Source organism: Eretmochelys imbricata, chromosome 2, assembly GCF_965152235.1.
Source record: "Eretmochelys imbricata isolate rEreImb1 chromosome 2, rEreImb1.hap1, whole genome shotgun sequence".
In the NCBI taxonomy this organism is placed as follows: Eukaryota; Metazoa; Chordata; order Testudines; family Cheloniidae; genus Eretmochelys; species Eretmochelys imbricata.
The window spans coordinates 222,338,612-222,358,250 of NC_135573.1; the positions used below are offsets into that span (position 1 = coordinate 222,338,612).

Below are 19,639 nucleotides of genomic sequence, written 5' to 3' on the forward strand. Positions count from 1 at the left end.
AGGATAAATTTGTACCATTATAACTCTTACTAGTTCAAATGAACCACTGTAGTTTGTAAGAGAGCTGTGTGTTTAAACTAACCTTAATGGCCTGTGTAAATCTGTTCACTGTATCCACAAACAGTGCCACTTCCAATCACTGCAGTACCAATCCATGGTGGGTTCCCCTTCACTGAAAAAGGGTGTTGTGGGAGTAGCAATCCATATGTGGAGATGTGATATATCAAATTGTTTTTCTGCAAAGCCCGTTCCATTTAATTGTTCAAGAGATAGGCTGCTTTATGCACTGAACAATGTAATGGCTTCTCTACATAGAGAGTTATTCCAGAATAGCTATTCCTAATTAACTATTCCTGATTAACTTCATGTGTTGGTGCTCTTATTCCAGAATAATAGTGCCTTATTCTCAATCCATTTTGTTCTGGAATAAGAGTGTCCACCTATGGAGTTAATCAGGAATAGTTACTCCACTTTAAATTCACACACCACCTTTTTCCAGATTAACTTTCATATGTAAATACATCCTTAATTTATAACACAGTCTTTAGGTATTGAAACAAGAAAAGGCGTATGACTACAGACATTGACTACAGACAACTTTTATGCACAACATGACAAACTACATTAGCTCTAAACAAGAAAATAATCAACACTACAGGAGGCATTTTACACTACACAGAGTGGTCACTGAAGGAGTTGCAGGAGTGTTGTGGGATTGTGCTGGAAGGTCGTATTGCAACAGTAAAGATGAAATGCCAGGGCTTTCAGTACATATTAGCATTGAAACAGTGCAGGGCAGAATACAGTGGTGGTCAGATTAGCTTTGCACAAATTCAATGGCAATTGTGCTGGCAATCTCGCCGCACAGTTCCAAGCACTCTTGTATGTTGGGACAAGAGATGTGTTGCAAGAAGGGTAGGTGCTGACAGTGTTCGCTCCCTAGCACAGACAAGGCTAGACAAGTGAAACTGAACAGGTGCAATAAGTAAATAAAGACAAAAGGGCAACCAGTAAACAAAGACAGCAAAACTCTAGGGTCAGTATGAAAGGCATCTGTAAAATGTCTTCCCTGACTTTATAAAATTATACTTCCGTTTGAAAATAATTTCAAGCATATTAACCTTTTCCTGTATTTCATAAGATTACTATCTGCCCTAACTTATTTAAATAGTGGAGTCAGTTGAAAAGTACAATTCACAGCAGAATCTGCAGTGAAGGAGTCACTGTTTGTGAAATCATACAGGAAATGGAAGAAAATCGGCATTATGATACATTAAAGCAGTTTCCAGATGACTGCCCAATATCTTCCAGTTGTCACCACTGTAAATAAGTTCAGATCTCCATTAGCAGGTGTTGCAAGTGCTATGTCTATATCAGTAAGCCGTGCTGGTCTAGGGCTATATTCTGCAATATGGAGAGTTAACTCATTCAGCCTCTTCAAGCGTAGAATACTTTTCTTTTTAACAGTGGGCCAGATTCAGCAGTGACCTAAAGAATGACACCTCCCCACCTTACTTTATAATCTCTTGTTAGTTGTGCTCTCTTTTATTCTCTCATGAGGAACTAAATCACACTAGATTCACACATCTGTTGAATGACAAATCAGTGCAAATTACACAACTTTACCACGTAAAGCCACTTAAATCCCTCTCTGACCAATTTATGAGACAGTATAATTTACACTAATATTTACATCACTGCTGAATTTGGCTCAGAGACTTCCATGGTCTTGTTGGTCTGTTCTCCTTTTCCAGTCTTGCCCATACTAGTCATTTTTCCTAGAAATTTCCCACCAAAGCCACCATGGTAGTAGCAATGATGGGGGAATCCAGATAAACAGGGTACTGACATTTTCATCACCATGTCATCTAAGTTCTGCTCCAGTATGTTAGCTTTAGCAATCCTAGGCATAATCAGTTTGCTTACTTGCAACATCTGACCCTGCTCCAGGTTCACTGACTCCTAAACAAGCCACTACTTCTCCAGCTATAGTTGGTACAAGGAACTGTCGTTTTAGCTCATCAGAACCAAATCTGCAATGAAAGAATGGAAACACAGACTGTTAAAGGCTTTTGAAAGGGAGTTATGCGTATAAAATCTAGTATTTCTTGGTGAAACGCACTCCACCCACGTAACACTTACATAATGTATCTCTATGTGGGTGGTGTGCACAGAGCAAAATCTACCCTCCAAGCCCAAGGATGGGATAGAGATCTGCCAAGCTCACATTCCAACCTCTGGCTGGAATAGCAGCCACAACTACTTTGTACCCATTGTGTTGGGGGTGTCCAAATCTGTGTAAATGTGGATCCAATGACCTCTCCCCAGCCTTCTGTGCCAATCTACATCGGGCTGGCATCAAGACCATTTCCTAGAGTTGCCAACCCTCCACGATTGGCCTGGAGTCTCCTGGAATCAGCATCCATCTCCCGGTGACCAATGAAAGCAATCTAGGAGATTTTAATAGGATATTTTAAGAAAATGACATTACATCATGTTGGCGAAAAAATCTCCCGGAACAGCTTCAGAGTTGGCAACCCTACCATTTTCTCAGTGTGTCTTCCATACCACCACTCATACTGCAGACTCTTTTGCAAATCCTCTGAACAGGGCTTAAGTGGTGTGAAGGATCTTGTGCTAGACCGCTGCATGGCAGGGGATTTTCAACTGCCATGAACATTAGTACTACAGGTGTTAGGGTGCATCTTAAACTGGTTTTTAAATCATGCAGGGAAATCCATTATTTGCTTCTTCCCATCACATCTCCCACCAGCCTGCACTGATGCACAGGTAAAAAAGGAAACAAGGAAAACCACTGACAGCATTTTTTTCTGTAAACTTAAAAAAAATATATTTAATACTTGACTTCGTCTCTCTTCTGACAATATACAGCATCTGTGAAACTGCAATTCAACAACTTTGCTATACTGTGACATTCAAAGAAAAATTCTTCTGTCTTGCAAGAAGTTAAACTGTGTTTTAAGGAAATGAGTTTTATGAAAAAGTAAACTTGTTTTCCATCATGAAAGCATGGGTCAGGAGAAAAAAAATCAGTCACTCAGGCAAAACTCCCACCGTGTTGGCTATGTAAAAAATGTCTGTTGTTCAAACAAGCCCACCTTAACAAGCTATAACTGATCTGTCCCCATTATTACTTACTGCTCTACCCATTTTTGTGTTGTTTGCAAATTTTACCAACAATTAATTTATATTTTCTTCCAAATCACCCAAAGAAGTTGAATAGAATCAGGCCAAGAACAGATCCCTGCGAGACCCCACTAGAAACACCCCCACTGAATGATAATTCCACATTTACAGTTGTTTTTTGTGATCTAACAACTACCATTTGTTTAATCAACGTAATATTGGCTACATGGATTTTGCACAGAGCTATTTTTTTTCAACAAATGTCATGTGGGCTAAGTCAAATCCCTTACAGAAGCTACCTTTACCAACCAAACTCGTCATCTCATCAAAATATGATATCCAGTTTGTTTGACAAGAACTATTTTCCATAAAACCATATTGATTACCATTAATTATGCTATCATCATATCCTCATATCCTATATTGGCCTTTCTGTGATTTTGTCCAGAATCAGTGTCAGACTAACTGTCCTATTGCTACACAGGTCATCCAGTTTACCCTTTTTAAATACTGGCACAATAACTTCAAGGCAGATCTTGCAGTAGTAGACACAGGTCTTGCGAGCTCTTCCATGGGTCCTGTTATTGTCCTTGACATTTATATTACCCTGCTGGGGTGACTTTTCTTTGTTGCAGCACTGGCCTGTGCCCCAGGACTGGTCCCTCTCCTTCATTTGGTCTTATATCCTCTCATATATTGGTGTTCTGGGGACTGCTGTTCAGATGAGATTGGACCTACTCCTCTCCTGAGATGGCAGGGAAGTCTAGGACCTCTGCATAGGACCATGCAGAAGCATTCGGGTGAATGTCTATATAATCAGTATTGGACTCTGGAAGCTGAATCGCCTTGTCGAGCACCAGCATTTAAACGGGAAGGTGATATCTGGTCAAGATGACCCTAGGGTGGTAGAGGGCACACAGTAAACAAACAGGTTGACCTAGGTGTGCAGCAAAGCAGTGTGGGAAAGCAGTGTGAGGACTGACAGAGGAGGAATTGTTAATTCAGACTGGGGATATGTTCATGCCAACCTTATTATTGAAATTTACTTCGCAAGTGGAGTTTGTAATGAGTATTGAGACCCCAGGTAATTGAGAAAAAACTTGTGTGGACACAAGGCAATTTATCCCCCCCAAAATCAAGTTAATCCAAAATAAATTTCATGTGTAGACATGCCCATACTAAAGTCACATTAAATTGTGTTTTACTCTGAGAATTTGAGAATGGAGCCCGAGTGGAAATCATCCAACCTTTGATTCTCTGGCTGAATAGGCTTTGTCCAAGAAAATGTTCTCTATTAACTTACAATAAACAAATTAATTCCAGTCTGAACTGACCTAGCTAAGAAGTAGTTAAAATGTAGTGATATTATTTATGTTTATTATATTAGTACATAGCGGCCCCACACAGGATTAGGACTCATTGTATTAGGTGTGCCATACCAGTTACAAATGACCAGACCTTTGCCTTTCTGATATTGACTAGTAGGAGACTATTTGGAATTGATATATATACTACTTGACAGTGAATGAGCAAAATCATTTAAATCATTTTCATTGTTACGTGTTGTGGAATAATGCAGATGTGTCTAAGATTTTCTCATCAAAGTCTATTTTTCAGCTTTATATTTCCTTAGATAATGAGTCACTAAAAGTAGCTGTGTTGTTCGTGTCAGGATTTGGTCCTTTTGAATTTACTGGTGTTCATTTATGATCAGCGGTTACATTTAATCTCACAAGGATTGATGCACCACCTGTGTAAGGAGTGGTACCTTATCCCAGAAGACTTCATATCTAGCTTGAAGTGGGTTAGATGATCATCCATTTGAATGTGTGAGCTCAGAAACAAGAAAGCTTGATGTGGTTTAATCAAACACCGAGTGTAGTGTAAAGAACCAGGTGCAGCTGCTCATACTCAAAACTACAATTTGCAGCTAACAGTACGTCAGAAAATGTCAGTCCTAATTAGAAACGTTCCTTCCTTACTAATTAATCAATTCACTTCAGCACAGCTTTTTTCCCTTTGAGTAGGAGAAACAAGAATGAAAACTGTCAGCTTTTCTCCCCCACTTTAAGAGGATGATCATCAGCTCTATTAAACCAGAATAGTGATGTACAGTTGACATATTTTCAGTCAATGCATCAAGAATCACATCTGTCAGAAAGCAAATTCATTGCTATTTCAGATGAATTAAGGGGGCTTTCAGCTTTTTAAATGAGCGCACATAAACAGAACTAAGAAGTGGATCAAGGAAATGTAATGGGATTTGGATCCTGCTGTGACTTTTTTTTATTTTACCCTATTTAACATCATCTACAGTATAATATTTAATCATTTCTTCAGTATTAACAGCAATGTTGGTGGAATGTCATGAATACCAAGTATGGGGCAAAAAAGAATGGATAGTTTCTATGTAACTATTTTAACATTAATCATTAATGTGCCACAGTTGGGACCTATTTTCTTATACAATGGACCAGAGGGAAAAAATGTTCCAGCGTCTACAAGGAGCTTTATTTTTATATACATTACACATAAAAATGTGTTAAAAGAACATTAAGGTTGCAAAGTCAAGCACTGAAATGCTAAAATTAAGGTGGCATGGAACATGCTCAGTTGCTCGGTGGGAATGGTGCATGCACAGTTCGGTCAGCGTGAGGAGTTGTGAGGGGCTAGAGCATGCTCAGTGAGGATGGAATCTTTGGAGATTTTAGCTGCTAAATTCTAAGTCTCTACTAAAAGTGTGTGGACTGAGTTTTTACAGAGGCTTATAACTTGGCCAATTCCACAGGAACAGCACAAGTCACATCCTCGCCAAATTTCAACTCCCTTTTCCAAAACATTGGTACATGAGAGTTTCTCAGAGAAAAGGTTGTCAGGATTATTTTAAATGGCAAAACACTGTATTTTCCCTAATCTTGATCCCAGAAACAGCTGAACTGTTTTGGCTGAAACTTTCAAAAAAATCTAGCCTAAGGTAGACACTCATAGAAAATATCAGCCCCAAATAATTAAAGTTTGCTAAAGTTATGAACAACTGAAAACCAGGTTTTATAATAGGAAATGTTGGGCAACTTTTAATAACAGCAGTGATACCAGCTGCGCTATGACATATATTCACTTTTGTGTTTTGTTCGGTGAATGAACGACCAGCTGCAGTTTGATCATCCCTGTCAAGATTGGGTATATTCGGGTCTTCAGGGCACTCTTTCTGCGTGAATAAAACAAACAGAACTTGGCCCAGTGTATGAGGAGAAAGAGCAAAGACTCCACAGTCTGTTTCTTGGTGTTCCTATAATTGGAGCTGCTGACATGATTTGATATCAGCAGGAATGGGGTGAATGAAATGCAGCTTCTATATGCACCCACATAGTGAAAGTGGCAGCTAGTACTCAGATCAGACTAAAAGGTTCTCCCACCAGTCCAGCTTCTCTGACTGAAGGACAGATCCTCAATGTAAACTGCAAGATCTGCCTTGACGTTAATGTGCCAGTATTTAATAAGGGTAAACAGGATGAACTGTGTAGCAATAGGATAGTTAGCAATTGTAGCTCCCTTGCTGGACAATGGCTGTTGATGGATTGTTTGAAATCCTGCCCAAGTGTTGGTTACTTTCCTTGATGTTGCTTCTGGGGAGCTAATATCTGGCTGATTCCCCAATTTACAGCATGTTTTAGTGACCACCATACAACACAATACTCATAATTTCATATACATTAATGATATACATATATGGATAGAGAAATGACTTTCAGCAGATAATAACCTTTCCCCGATACATATAAAGCATGCCTTGTAAGGTAAAATCACAATTATATAAAAATGAGTAATATGGGGGTTCCAGGATGCTCCCCCAAGGTATGGAATGTCACAGAGATATACCCAGATAATCCCAGCAAATGACCCGTACTCCATGCCACAAAGGCAACAATGCAAAGGTCACTGTCAAATAGGTGTGAGGGGAAATTCCTTCCCCTCCCCACATATGGCTAACACAACATGACTAACATCTATTACGTGTTTGTTCTGTCATCCTCTCCCCAGCGAGAGAAGTGTGTGCAATGGAGTGTCACGTATTGGTAGGATTTTTGTTTTGTTTTAATAAATATACATGTTGTTACATGTTTATATTAGACAAGGCAAGATCAGAGAAATGCAAGTTCATTTAGAGCAGAAGTTGGTGAGGTTTGTGATGGTCCTTAATTCCTAGGGGAGTTCATTCCAGTTTTGGGCTAACCCCCCAAAAAGTTCTGTCTCCTGCACAGCTGAGAGTTCCAATGTGACAGAAGAGCAAAGATGTTGACCATGGTTTTCTTCCCGTGCATTATGCAATCTTTTAGATATCCTGGGCCCAGACAATGGAGCACTGTGATGGGGTGTTCACCCCACACTGGAGAAGAAGGGGTTAATAGAGGCCTCATGGGCCTGCCACACCCTATCCCAGAAAGGAGCAGTGGAAATGAGTCCTCCAAGCAGCCTAGAGAGGCTACGCAGGAAGCAGCTAATTAGAGGGAAGCTGCGAGGAACAGCCAATCAGGACCCAGTAGGTTCACATAAAAGGAGCAGCAGGGCCAGAGACAGTAGCTGTGGGGAGCTCAAAGAGTCAGGATTGTGTTCTTAGTGGGCTGCAGGAAGGATAGCACCTTGAACAGAGCAGTTGCTGGCAGGAACCAGGGAGCAAGAGGGAGTGCCTGGCTGGATGCTGGGACTTGCTGACTGAAAATCCTGAGAAGAGGGTGACGAAGGTGCTGGGACCCTGGGGAAGCGGCCCAGGGAACAGAAGCAGCATTGAATGAAGTTAAAGGAACACAGCAGGGGGCTGCTATCTACAGGGTTCCTCAGTCAGGATCCAGAGTAGTGGGCGGGCCGGGGTCTCCCCGAGTCACCACTGGGGCAGTGGCTGAATGATTGATCTGAGATACTTCACCCTTGGAAAGGGGAAAACACGGATGATGACACGGCCGGAGGACCGAGTGATGAAGAGGACACTGTGGTACTTGAACTGAAGTGGGTCTGCAAGCGGAGACAATGACGGGAAAGGCGCTACCTGAAGAGGGGGCACCAGCTGGCACAGCTAATCCCTGTGATGGCCAGCCAGAGGCGCTACTGTGGTGAGCAGACTCTGTCACAAGCACCTTGAAGTTAAGGACCATAGATTTAAAATTTATGGAAAACCAGCGTATACAGCAGAGAACAGGTTTGATATGCTCACAATAGTCTGTGTTGCTGAGGAGATGAGTTGCAGCTCTGTACTAGCTGGAGTTTCCTAAGCACTGAAGGCTTCATACCCCGGTATATTGCAACTTCATCTATTCTAAGTCTTCTGAAGCACCTCTCCCCAACATCAAAGCAATGAATGTAGTGTGCTCTCCCACTGGAATGTGTTTATGTGTGTGGTCAGTTGTCTTGATTACCCTCCTAGGTGCTGTTACTACTGTGTGTTGGAAAAACATTATAAAATACTACAATGGAACAAAATTCTGCCCTCAGCTATCTAGTGATTTCTTTTAAACCACAGGGAAGAATTTAAAATAACAAAAGCCTCTTAAGGTATGGGCTATCCTCTACAGTCTTATAGAAGACTACAGTTTTATCCTTTGCAGTATAATAAATGAAGTACAGCTGTGCTAGGAGTGATCAAATGATAAACTATAGCTACTATCTGTCTTCAGGTTTCTGGTGTATTTGTGTAAGGCAAAGGAAATTCTCTTTGGAAAGACTTCCCATAAGTAAGACCTCCAAGTTTTTAAGGAGGATCAGTATAAATCATGGAAGTATATCCACATTTTCAGACTACGGGGCTTCAGGAAATGAAAGATAGAATGTCCTTCTCTGCAAAACTCAACATAGGCATCAGTTGACTGTGCAATTAAGTCTCCTTATCAACAATAGTTTAAATGACCTATTATAAAGAATAATATTTTTTATTATTGTTACCTATGTTTGACTTTATTATCAGTTCTCATCTTTATTATTAATCATGCTATTAATAGTTCATTATTCCAGAATGAATGCCATTATCTAAGCCTTCAGTTTTCAGAGGTACTTGTTGCAGATACTTTGCCTTATTATGGCCCCAATCAAGCAAAGCACTTTTGCACAGGGATAACTTTAAGCATGTAAGCAGTCCCAATGCTGAAGTGTTTTACTGGCTTGTAACCTAAATCTGGTTAGATGGGCTGCTGTTAAGGGACAGGACTGCTATGGAACTACAGGATAAGCAGGGGCTCTTAGAGACAGGTGAAAACTTTGGGAAAATGATGTGTTACAACCGCTGTCGTGTTGACAGCACCGGATTATGACATTCTGAGGCCCTAAGCTATGTCAAGTGTAGGAGGCCCCATACCATAAAAAAAAATTAGTTGATTATTTTCACAGAAAGGACATTGAATATATAAACATGAAAGTTCTTTATTTGCATATAGACAAAGGCAAAGTTGTAAAAATAGAATAATAATCTAACTAAAACACATCTTGTAATAAGAAAAGGAGGACTTGTGGCACCTTAGAGACTAACCAATTTATTAGAGCACAAGCTTTCGTGAGCTACAGCTCATGCATCCGATGAAGTGAGCTGTAGCTCACGAAAGCTTATGCTCTAATAAATTGGTTAGTCGCTAAGGTGCCACAAGTACTCCTTTTCTTTTTATGGATACAGACTAACACGGCTGCTACTCTGAAAACATCTTGTAATATGCCTGTTTGCATTATAAAATAGTTTCAAATTAACATATTTTCATCTATGATTTCTTAATTAGTAGATATGAAAACTTTATATCTATAGCAACACAAAAGCAGTTAGTTACACAGACCATCTTACTTAATGGAAGCAGTACTACCTGCAGTATATTGGTTTGCTGATGACATTAAATTTAACACTGAAATTTAAAACATTTTCTTTTGTGATTTTTGGAGAGCAAAGTCATTGATGATGTCCTCAAATGATAAGCTACGGAGTTTGTCACTTTCGATGCATAGAATGCTTAGAGCAGATAGCTTTTCTAGCAGCATTTTCTAGGCAGACATCTCTCTGCGTTCGCTTCTCTATCCTCTGTCTCCCCCATGACCGCTAATTATTCTCGAGTAAAAACCTCGGACACACAGAGTGACAACAAGCTCTATGCACGAAAGAGAAAGAAAGAATTTACCAGAAAAAAGACTGGTAATCTCTAGACAGGTATTGAGAAAGTGAGAAAAATTAGCCTACATTCAAGCAAATATAATGAATATTATAGGCTTTAATTGCCTATAAATCATATATGCACATAATTTGAAATAACTTGCTCATCAAGTACTCAGAATATTTTGATATATATGTATATTTTCCTTCACTTCTCTCAAACCCCTCTACTTATCCTTTCGTCAGCACTCTCTGATATTTACTAAGGTTCCCGAAACTGACAGAGGGAAGCCAACACAAATGTATCCTCCTCAAGATCCACTCAACCCAAGTCCATAAGACGATCATCTGCAAACTCAATCATGTGAAGCATGGATAGCGCATGAAGCAGAAAGCGGCGTGCGCACTAAAATACACAATTGTACGTATGGACAGATCAAAAGAAGAAAGAACATACTAACACTTAAGAAAACAAATTAAATCAGGAGCGAAGGCACTATACAACTGAGCGTGCTGGACCATAAACAAAAGATGGCGGCCTTCCGGCTATTACCAGCCAAGGGGGCTGCTATATATGATAAGGAGGACTTGTGGCACCTTAGAGACTAACAAATCTATTTGAGCATAAGCTTGCATCAGATGAAGTGAGCTGTAGCTCATGAAAGCTTATGCTCAAATAAATTGGTTAGTCTCTAAGGTGCCACAAGTACTCCTTTTCTTTTTTGCAGATACAGATTAACATGGCTGCTACTCTGAGACCTGTCACTATATATGATGTCACCCCTAGGATGAGTCCCCTATGAGTTTGGCAGGACTGCTTCACGACACTACCTCACATTTTTCCCAATTTTATCGGCAGCGAGATTATTTATTTATTTAAATAAATTATGAAGGTATGGTCAGAATTTTACCAGTAGCAGCTGGCCAACAAAAGGCTGCCTTAGGAGTCTGATAGCAGACTTATACGTAGAAATACTAATTATACAAGTGCAATTATTGTTTTTTTCTCAGCCCTGGCCTTCCGGCATGTCAATAATGAACAATTAGTGAAAGATAAGGTTAGGGTATTTGTGTAGTCAGATGTGTATATTTGTGTCATATTTGAACAAAAATGTCTATATTTAGAGAGAATATTCTTTTTCCCATATCTCCTTTATTGATCAATTGGTTTTGATAAAATTTGAAATGGAGTCCGTTTTTTTCTTTTTTTAGAGGCCCCTCATATTGTGAGGCCCTCAGCAAACTTTTTTGGCCTGAGGGCCACATCTGCATGGGGAAATTGTATGCAGGATCATGAATGTAGGGCTGGGGCAGGAGGTTGGGGTGTGGGAGGGAGTGCAAGGTGTGTGGGGGGTACGGTGTGCAGGAAGGAGCTTAGGGCAAGGGGTTGGGGTGAAGGAGGGAGCTCAGGGCAGGGGGTTGGGGTGCAGGAGGGGGCTCAGGGCAGGGGGTTCGGGTACAGGAGGGGTGTGCGGGGGCTCAAAGCAGGGGGTTAGGGTGCTCAGGCCAGGTGGTTGGGGTGCAGGAGCGGTTTGGGGTGCAGACTCCAGCCCAGTGCCGCTTACCTCAAGCAGCTCTGGGGTGGCAGTGGCGCACAGCAGGGCTAAGGTAGGATCCCTGCCTGCCCTGGTCCTGCACCACTCCCGGAAGTGGCAGACACATCCGGCAGTGGCTCCTGGGGGTGGGGTGGAGCAGGCGGCTTTGCCACGCACTACCCTCGCCTGTGGGTACCACCCCTGAAGCTCCCATTGGCTGCGGTTCCGCATTCCTGGACAATGGGAGCTGAAGGGGGCAGTGCCAAAAGGCGAGGGCAGTGCATGGAGTCCTCTGCCCTTCCCCCAGGGGCCTCAGGGATGTGGTGCCAGCTGCTTCCGGGAGCAGTACGGGGCCAAGGCAGGCAGGAATCCTGCCTTAGCCCCACTGTGCCATGGGACTGGCAATCCCATAGGCAGTATTGAAAGCCCTGACAGGCCAGATGTGGCCTGCAGGCCGTAGTTTGCCCTCTCCTGCCCTAAGCTGTAGTTTAGTTAGTTTATGCTTTAATCTGGTGCTGAATGTAGAAATCCAATAAACTGGATTCAGATGGAATGATATAGATGTGACACCAGTTGAATATAAAGAAAGAGAAACAATTCCAAAGCAATGAAGGCCCTTTAAAAATAAGTATTATTAAGCAGCAGGTAAGCAAATGCCTGGTAAATTACGAACATACACAGATCAGTCAGTCAATGTGACACACATGTTAGGACATTAAAGGAATTAGTTAAACTTATTGTCACCTGACAATTATTTCAGAAAAAAATGGAGGAAGTACTGGAAGGATTGAGAAAAGCAAACACAGTGCTGAGTTGCAAAATGAAAAAGAGGACTGATTCTAGTAATTACTGTCAAATTCATCCTTGGTGTCACTGCATTGGGATGAATTTGGTTCAGAAAGGATTGGAAAACTATGGGCAGTTTACAGCCTGGATTTATTAAGGGGAGGTTGTGGGTGTGGCGAGGGGACTCTAAAGCTTATACCCACCTTCCTCTGAGTTTTTTTTTTCTGCACCCACACCACCCCCCTCATTCCATCATTCGTGTGCAACTAACGAATGCTAAAATTGGAGCAAGTTACATCTGTTTTCTGAACCAGTCATACTCAATGCAGAAGGTCACCATTAACATCACTCCTAAATTTGGTTCAATGTGTTATTATTTCTTATTTTTAAACTCTTCCAACCTCCTCTATCTTTCCACCCACAACTTTTCCTTTTTCAACAGTGTCATCTGAGGATATAAAGTGGGTTTCCACTTCTCAGACCATGATATCCAAATTTGCTTTAAGACAGATGCTAAAAACCTGTTGAGATTTATCTTCATAGACTGTGTGAAATTAGTCTCTGACAGTCAAATAACTGATTCTCATTTGTTGTTGCTCAAGACTGCATTACTACCATTCATCTTCTCACACCAGCTATTGAATCCTTCTACTGGTGCATATTGATTTGTCTGGAAAAATTAACATGTTGAGGTTCTGTGTTTAACTTATGTCTAGTCTTGCTTTCAGTAACCAATGTACTGCAGTAAAAGGTGGCATATTTATTTTTGTCTAAGAAACATACCTAAATTAGCTAATTTCTGTTTGAATAATGCCAGCACCAGGAGAAACAAATCTGTGTCTGCTTGAATCAATTATTTGATTCTTGGCTTATTAGTCTTCCAGACCAGCTTGTTAGAATGCTTCAGAGGAGTCAAAGCTCTGTGTTTAGTGTTCTAGATTAAGTAGAACACATCACTTGGTTTTAAAAACTTATCTTCCAGTGTAAAATCATATTCTCCTGTTATACTAAATTATTTAAAGGTGAGGTTAAAGAGGAGCTTACCTTGGTTTTGGGGAAAAATAAAAAATGGTAAATTTGGTCAGCAATGTTTTTTAGTGCTAAATACATTATATTATTTCCTAACAAATTTGAAGTTGAAGAGAAGAGTGGGAACTGAGGATTTCTTTTGAAAGTTACCTTGTTAGAGCTGGTGTAGCCATGTCAGTTTGCACTCCAATAGCCATAGGAACTCCCCCACAGTGGATATTTCCCAGTTCCTCTGCCACTGCAATGCTATAGGAGAAGTCCAAGCCCATGCCACCATATTCTGATAAGGAGAAAACAGCAATCATATTAACATTCTTTGTTAAGAGAAAAGAAAACCTATTTAATTACAATAATCTACAAGCTGGGGCTATTATATAGTTTCCAAATATTTAACAATGATCAACTTTTATTCTAGCATAGTGCTGCTACAGCTATTTAAAAATGAGTTTAAAATTACAACTCCCATATCATTCCATACATATTCCACATTCAGGACATAGTAAGATCTCAAAAGCTAAATAGAATCAGGCCATGACAATAGCTGGGTGGAAAACTGAGGGACTGTAGAAAATGGTGATTTAGTAGTGATGTTATTCCCTCTGAGTTAGCACTGAGCCTATACCCAAGAACAATGTCAGGTAGAAGTGTGCTGCTGTATATGCATATATGTCCTCACTATTTATGGTCATCAAAGCACTTTTCACTAGAACAGAGACAATGACTGTGGTGTCTTGGACAAATTCCAGTATGGGTCTTTGTACCTCCTTACATTTCATACTACAGTTTCAATTAAAGAGGATATTATTCTTCGTCTCTTCCCCAAGTTATACAGTGTTGCCTCATACTAATACACAGCTGTGTATTGCACCCAAGAAGGAGCTGAGTTTCCATGGGGCGGAGGAGATGATTCCTGTACTTGTAATTTATACGCAAGATTAATTATTATATTATTATTATGATTTGACTGAATAGCTTGATTAGGTGGCATGTTACTACTTTAATTAACTCATTGGAAACTCACTCAACAGAGGAAATTTAAAACAAACGGGGATGGAAAAATATGCTGTGGCTCAGCCACCTGTGTTCTGTTTGTTCTGTTCTCAGGAGCAGCTATGCTTGTTGACATCACGCATTTGCTATCTCAGCTTACCCTTAAACCAAATTTCCATGAAGTTTGCATTATAACACCAGTAGCCAAATTAAAAACAACACAGCCCATATAGACCTATCACTCTGTACACTATTATCTGTTTCCTAAACCCCCAGGCAGTGCCTTTGTGCATCCTCTTTTTGCGGAAGGAGAAGAAGCCGCACATTCAAAAGGCAAAGTTTGAGCTTTAGTTTTGCATGGTGCACTTGCATAATATAGCCTGACTGCACAGGATTTTCAGTATAGTGAAATTATTGTATTTCAAAACTTAGTTCAGCACACCCCCTGAAAAAGCCCATACTTTGTTTTTAATTAAAAAATCAAAAAACCTCCCACAGACAGTTTAAGCAGTGCAGGGAAATGACAATCACATGGGGATGTCTACAAAGGAATATATTATTCATCACTGTTAATGTTACAATAGCCCTAGCAATGAAGAGACCAGCTGGCAAAAGTTAAAGACAAAACGGATTTCATGGCTAGCAATACGTTAATTGGCTACCCAAAAATTCTTTTGACAGACTTCCACGATTGAGATTTATTTTTTTTACAAGTCAATAATAACATTTCAGATTGAGAAAGTAGGCTAGTCAATACATCACTTTCCCAGAGCAATGAGTAGTGTAGACTATCACCACGCTCCCCCTGGGGAAATAACGAGAGAAAGAATCACAGGTGACAGGCAGATGCCAGTCATGCAATGTTGTTGTAGCCATGTAGGTCCCAGGATATTACAGAGACAAGGTGGGTGAGGCAATATCTTTTATTGGACCAACTTGTGTTGGTGAGAGAGACAAGCTTTCAAACTTACACAGAGCTCTTCTTCAGGTCTGGGAAACTCATCCAGATGGAACAGATTGTTTAGCATAAGTAGTTAACACATTTCAAGAGACCATTCAAGGTGAAAGTGACCTGTTAACACTCCTCCAGTCATAGGGAGGAAAGGAAGGGGTGGAAGCAGCTGGTGGGAGAGGGAGAGAGGGTTGTTAGTAGATTATTGTAATAAAAAATAAATCTCTATTCAGTCAATGATTTTTAGTGTCTAGCAAAATTATGAATTTAAGCTCCTAGGCTCATCTTTTGAAAGTGTTGTGAAGGTTTTCTTTGAGGATGAGGACTGAGACGTCAGATATAGAGTGATCGCTTTGTGCGCGAACACTTTTCACAAAGCAATCACTCTGTATCTGGGATCTTAAATTCATAATTTTGCTAGATACTAAAAATCATGAATGGAATAGAGACAGTGGAGTTTTGTCTTATTATGGCTATTGTGGAATAGCCTTTTAGGTGGGATGGTGAAAACACCCAACTAAGATGCATGAGTAACTATCTTTACACGTCATATAATTGGTCTCATATGTTTATAAAAAGAAAAGGAGTACTTGTGGCACCTTAGAGACTAACCAGTTTATTTGAGCATGAGCTTTCGTGAGCTACAGCTCACTTCATCAGATACATACCGTGGAAACTGCAGCAGACTTTATATATACACAGAGAATATGAAACAATGCCTCCTCCCACCCCACTGTCCTGCTGGTAATAACTTATCTAAAGTAATCGTCAGGTTAGGCCATTTCCAGCACAAATCCAGGTTTTCTCACCCTCCACCCCCCCACACAAATTCACTCTCCTGCTGGTGATAGCCCATCCAAAGTGACAACTCTTTGCATGCACATTGTGTAAAGAGTTGTCACTTTGGATGGGCTATCACCAGCAGGAGAGTGAATTTGTGTGGGGGGGTGGAGGGTGAGAAAACCTGGATTTGTGCTGGAAATGGCCTAACCTGACGATTACTTTAGATAAGCTATTACCAGCAGGACAGTGGGGTGGGAGGAGGCATTGTTTCATATTCTCTGTGTATATATAAAGTCTGCTGCAGTTTCCACGGTATGTATCTGATGAAGTGAGCTGTAGCTCACGAAAGCTCATGCTCAAATAAACTGGTTAGTCTCTAAGGTGCCACAAGTACTCCTTTTCTTTTTGCGAATACAGACTAACACGGCTGTTACTCTGAAACCTGTCATATGTTTATAGAGCTTTGAAATCTCTCACATTTACCAGCTGTCATAAAACATGAGATTATGTGGAATCACCCCTGATATTTGGTACCCCTTGTAACTCAGTATGAAAACATGTAAACTCATTTCTCATGATTCTAGAAAACCAAAAGAAAAATTAGATGATTCCCCCCTGAACTTGGATCTGAGAGAATACTATACTGGTGCCAAGATAACCAAATTAACTGGCAGTTTTCACCAGAACATATAATTTTAAATCAACAGACACAAAGCTGAAATGTTTAAGCCTTAGTCACCTGTCATAAAGATAGTTAAGAATAACAATTCTAGGATTACAAAAGGCCTTGTAGTTACATAGCTGTTAGTGTTCATTTCTAAGCTAGTGCATAAATCTCACCATAATTCTCTTCCTGTTTCTTTAACATAAAAAACTCAGACAGTTTAAGAGTATTCAACTGCCTTTTCTTCTTGACATATTCAAGATCCCAGGAATCCAGCCATTACATTCTGGGATGATCAAAGTTAAACAACATAGTTAATACCCCATCTTCGCTTAATTTGTCAATGTTGGTCATTTATTTCTTCCTGGAAATAGCAAAAGATGCCTCACCACACAGAGTGGAAACACCCTATTAGAGTCCAAATCAGCTGTATTTGGATACACAAGTATGTTGCTCACCTAATACATCTGAATCAGTCCACAACAATGTTAAAGAAAAACAGATGTAAAGCTCTCTACTACAGAGTGGAACAAATTATACTTTTAATAATGATCTGTGGGCTGGGGCTACAAAACCAGAGCCATATATAACTCTCAATTCACAATGGATCTCCTCTTGATAATGGGTGATTTCACAAAGACCAAGAGCACTTTGTTTATGTGGTAACTAAACTTTATTAATAAAGTTTCAACATGACTTAGAGGGGGAAAATTAATGCAGTGCACTTTTAGAGCCTCTGCTATTTCTTCACTTTGTTTGACCATTGTTTATGTGCAATGGGGTACATACACATCTGGGGTAACTGCAAATTAGGTATGCCTAAATCATTAGAAATTTGGATGTTATGATATTGTTAGGCTTAAGAGTTAATTTACTGAGATTAATGTAGTAACTTAAATCTCTCAGAATTGTTTCAGGTTAAGACAGTGCTGTACTGGGAAGTATTATGAAGGTCTTCTTCCCAATTGCAAGGAGTAGAAAATGTTCTTTAAAAAAAAATTAAAGCTTCCACTCTGCAGAATCTCTCTTGGAACAGATAAATGCATCAAGCAGGCTGATCAGGCCCACAGGCCATGTGTCTGACATTCCCATAATGAGTTCAAAAGACATCAGGTCAAACAAGCTAGAGTCACATGTTTAAAGACATAACTTGCAAACCACTACTTTAATCGTCCTCCCATTCCCAGTAACCTCCCTTACATTTTTATTAGGATTTTTATATTTTTAAACATACACAACATGATGTGACCAAATGCCACACATATGTGAGCAATCACAACTATATAAATCCTCGAGCTCAACAGAACTTCAGAGTTCCCTGATGATAAAATACTTTGCAGAGTTCTGTCCCGTAACCCACACTGTGGGGAATGAAAAGTTCCACACTACAAATAATGTAATATGTGCACGACAAAAAGAGAAACAGCCTGGGAGGAGATTCAGCAAACTTTCAAAGCCCCAATATTGCAAATGGTCTTATGAACCACCAGCTGTATCAACTCCACATGAGAGAAAACTGAAACTTGGTCCACACCCATCAATATACTTTCAACTAATCCCTACAGTATGCATGTTAATGAAAACCTCCTGAATGCAGAGTCCTCATCCTCTTTCTGCTTTTCAATAACTTGAGCTTTTGTTGTTGTTGGGGGTTGGTTGGATTTCTTTGGTTGTTTTTTTTATTAGCCATAAATGATACAGAAGCTTAGATTTAATGTCCTGGAGGTTTCAGTAACAGAGAATGTGATCTCAGTTATTAAGAATAATAAAACAAAATTAAAATCCAATTAAACTCTATGACAGGGAGAGAAAAAAGAGGGAAAAGGAAATCAAGAAGTTTATGAGCCTGATACTGCACAGTGCCAAGTCCCTCCTGCAGTGGTGAGCAGCCTCAGCTCTCATTGTAATGCAAAGCCAGTTCTAATGAGGCTTCCAACCCAATTCTGCAGGCTAACAGAAACGTCAAATCCACATCCTAGCTTTCATGTGCTTTTCAATGCAAATCTCCAGACTAAAAGTCTGTCAATCAGTAATTACTGCAGTATCTCATGATGAGCATAAAACACATTGTTGTGATTTGTTTTCACATAATTGTTCAGACTTCAGTTACCATTTTTCCACTGAATTCTCTGTTGGGGACAAATTTAGTTAGCAGGGGAGATTGCTGCCCTCCAACCAAGAGGTTACCACTCTTCTGACAAACAGGCACTTATTGCAGCAACAGCCTTTGACCAGGGAGGTAAGACACCCAATCCTGTTGACATCATTCTGAGTCAACCATCCAGTCAGCACCAAAGCAACGCCCCTTCCCTTCCCTAAAGGCTGAATGTGTCTTTAGTCACAAAGTTAGTGCCTTCCAGACCTCACAGAAGACATGAACTCTACCTCCCCTGGTAGAAAAGAACACAGCCAGCTCAGCTACTCTGCTACATTTTAATTATTTCCAAAAGATTAAACACACACAGAATTCTAAATGTGTTGGACATACAAAGAAATCAGATTGTGCCAAGCCCCCATATTCATACGCTGTAGCATATTAATATGGGGTCTTGGCACAATCTGGTTTTTATTTTTTATAATTTTGGCAGGTAATACCAATGTTTATTTCTGAAGTATTTTATTTTTATTGATTTAGA

At 40.1% G+C, this 19,639-nt stretch overlaps 1 protein-coding gene across 1 annotated transcript in view; it reads right to left on the bottom strand.

Moving 5' to 3' along the window:
- Positions 1-19,639, bottom strand: part of LOC144260695 (putative acyl-CoA dehydrogenase 6) — a 132,089-nt gene that overhangs the window by 23,225 nt on the left and 89,225 nt on the right. Inside the window, exons 3-4 of the mRNA XM_077809402.1 lie at positions 13,765-13,894; positions 1,927-2,033 (exon numbers count right to left, since the gene is read on the bottom strand). Coding sequence (XP_077665528.1) covers positions 1,927-2,033; positions 13,765-13,894 — 237 coding nt within the window. The remainder of the gene's footprint in view (positions 1-1,926; positions 2,034-13,764; positions 13,895-19,639) is intronic.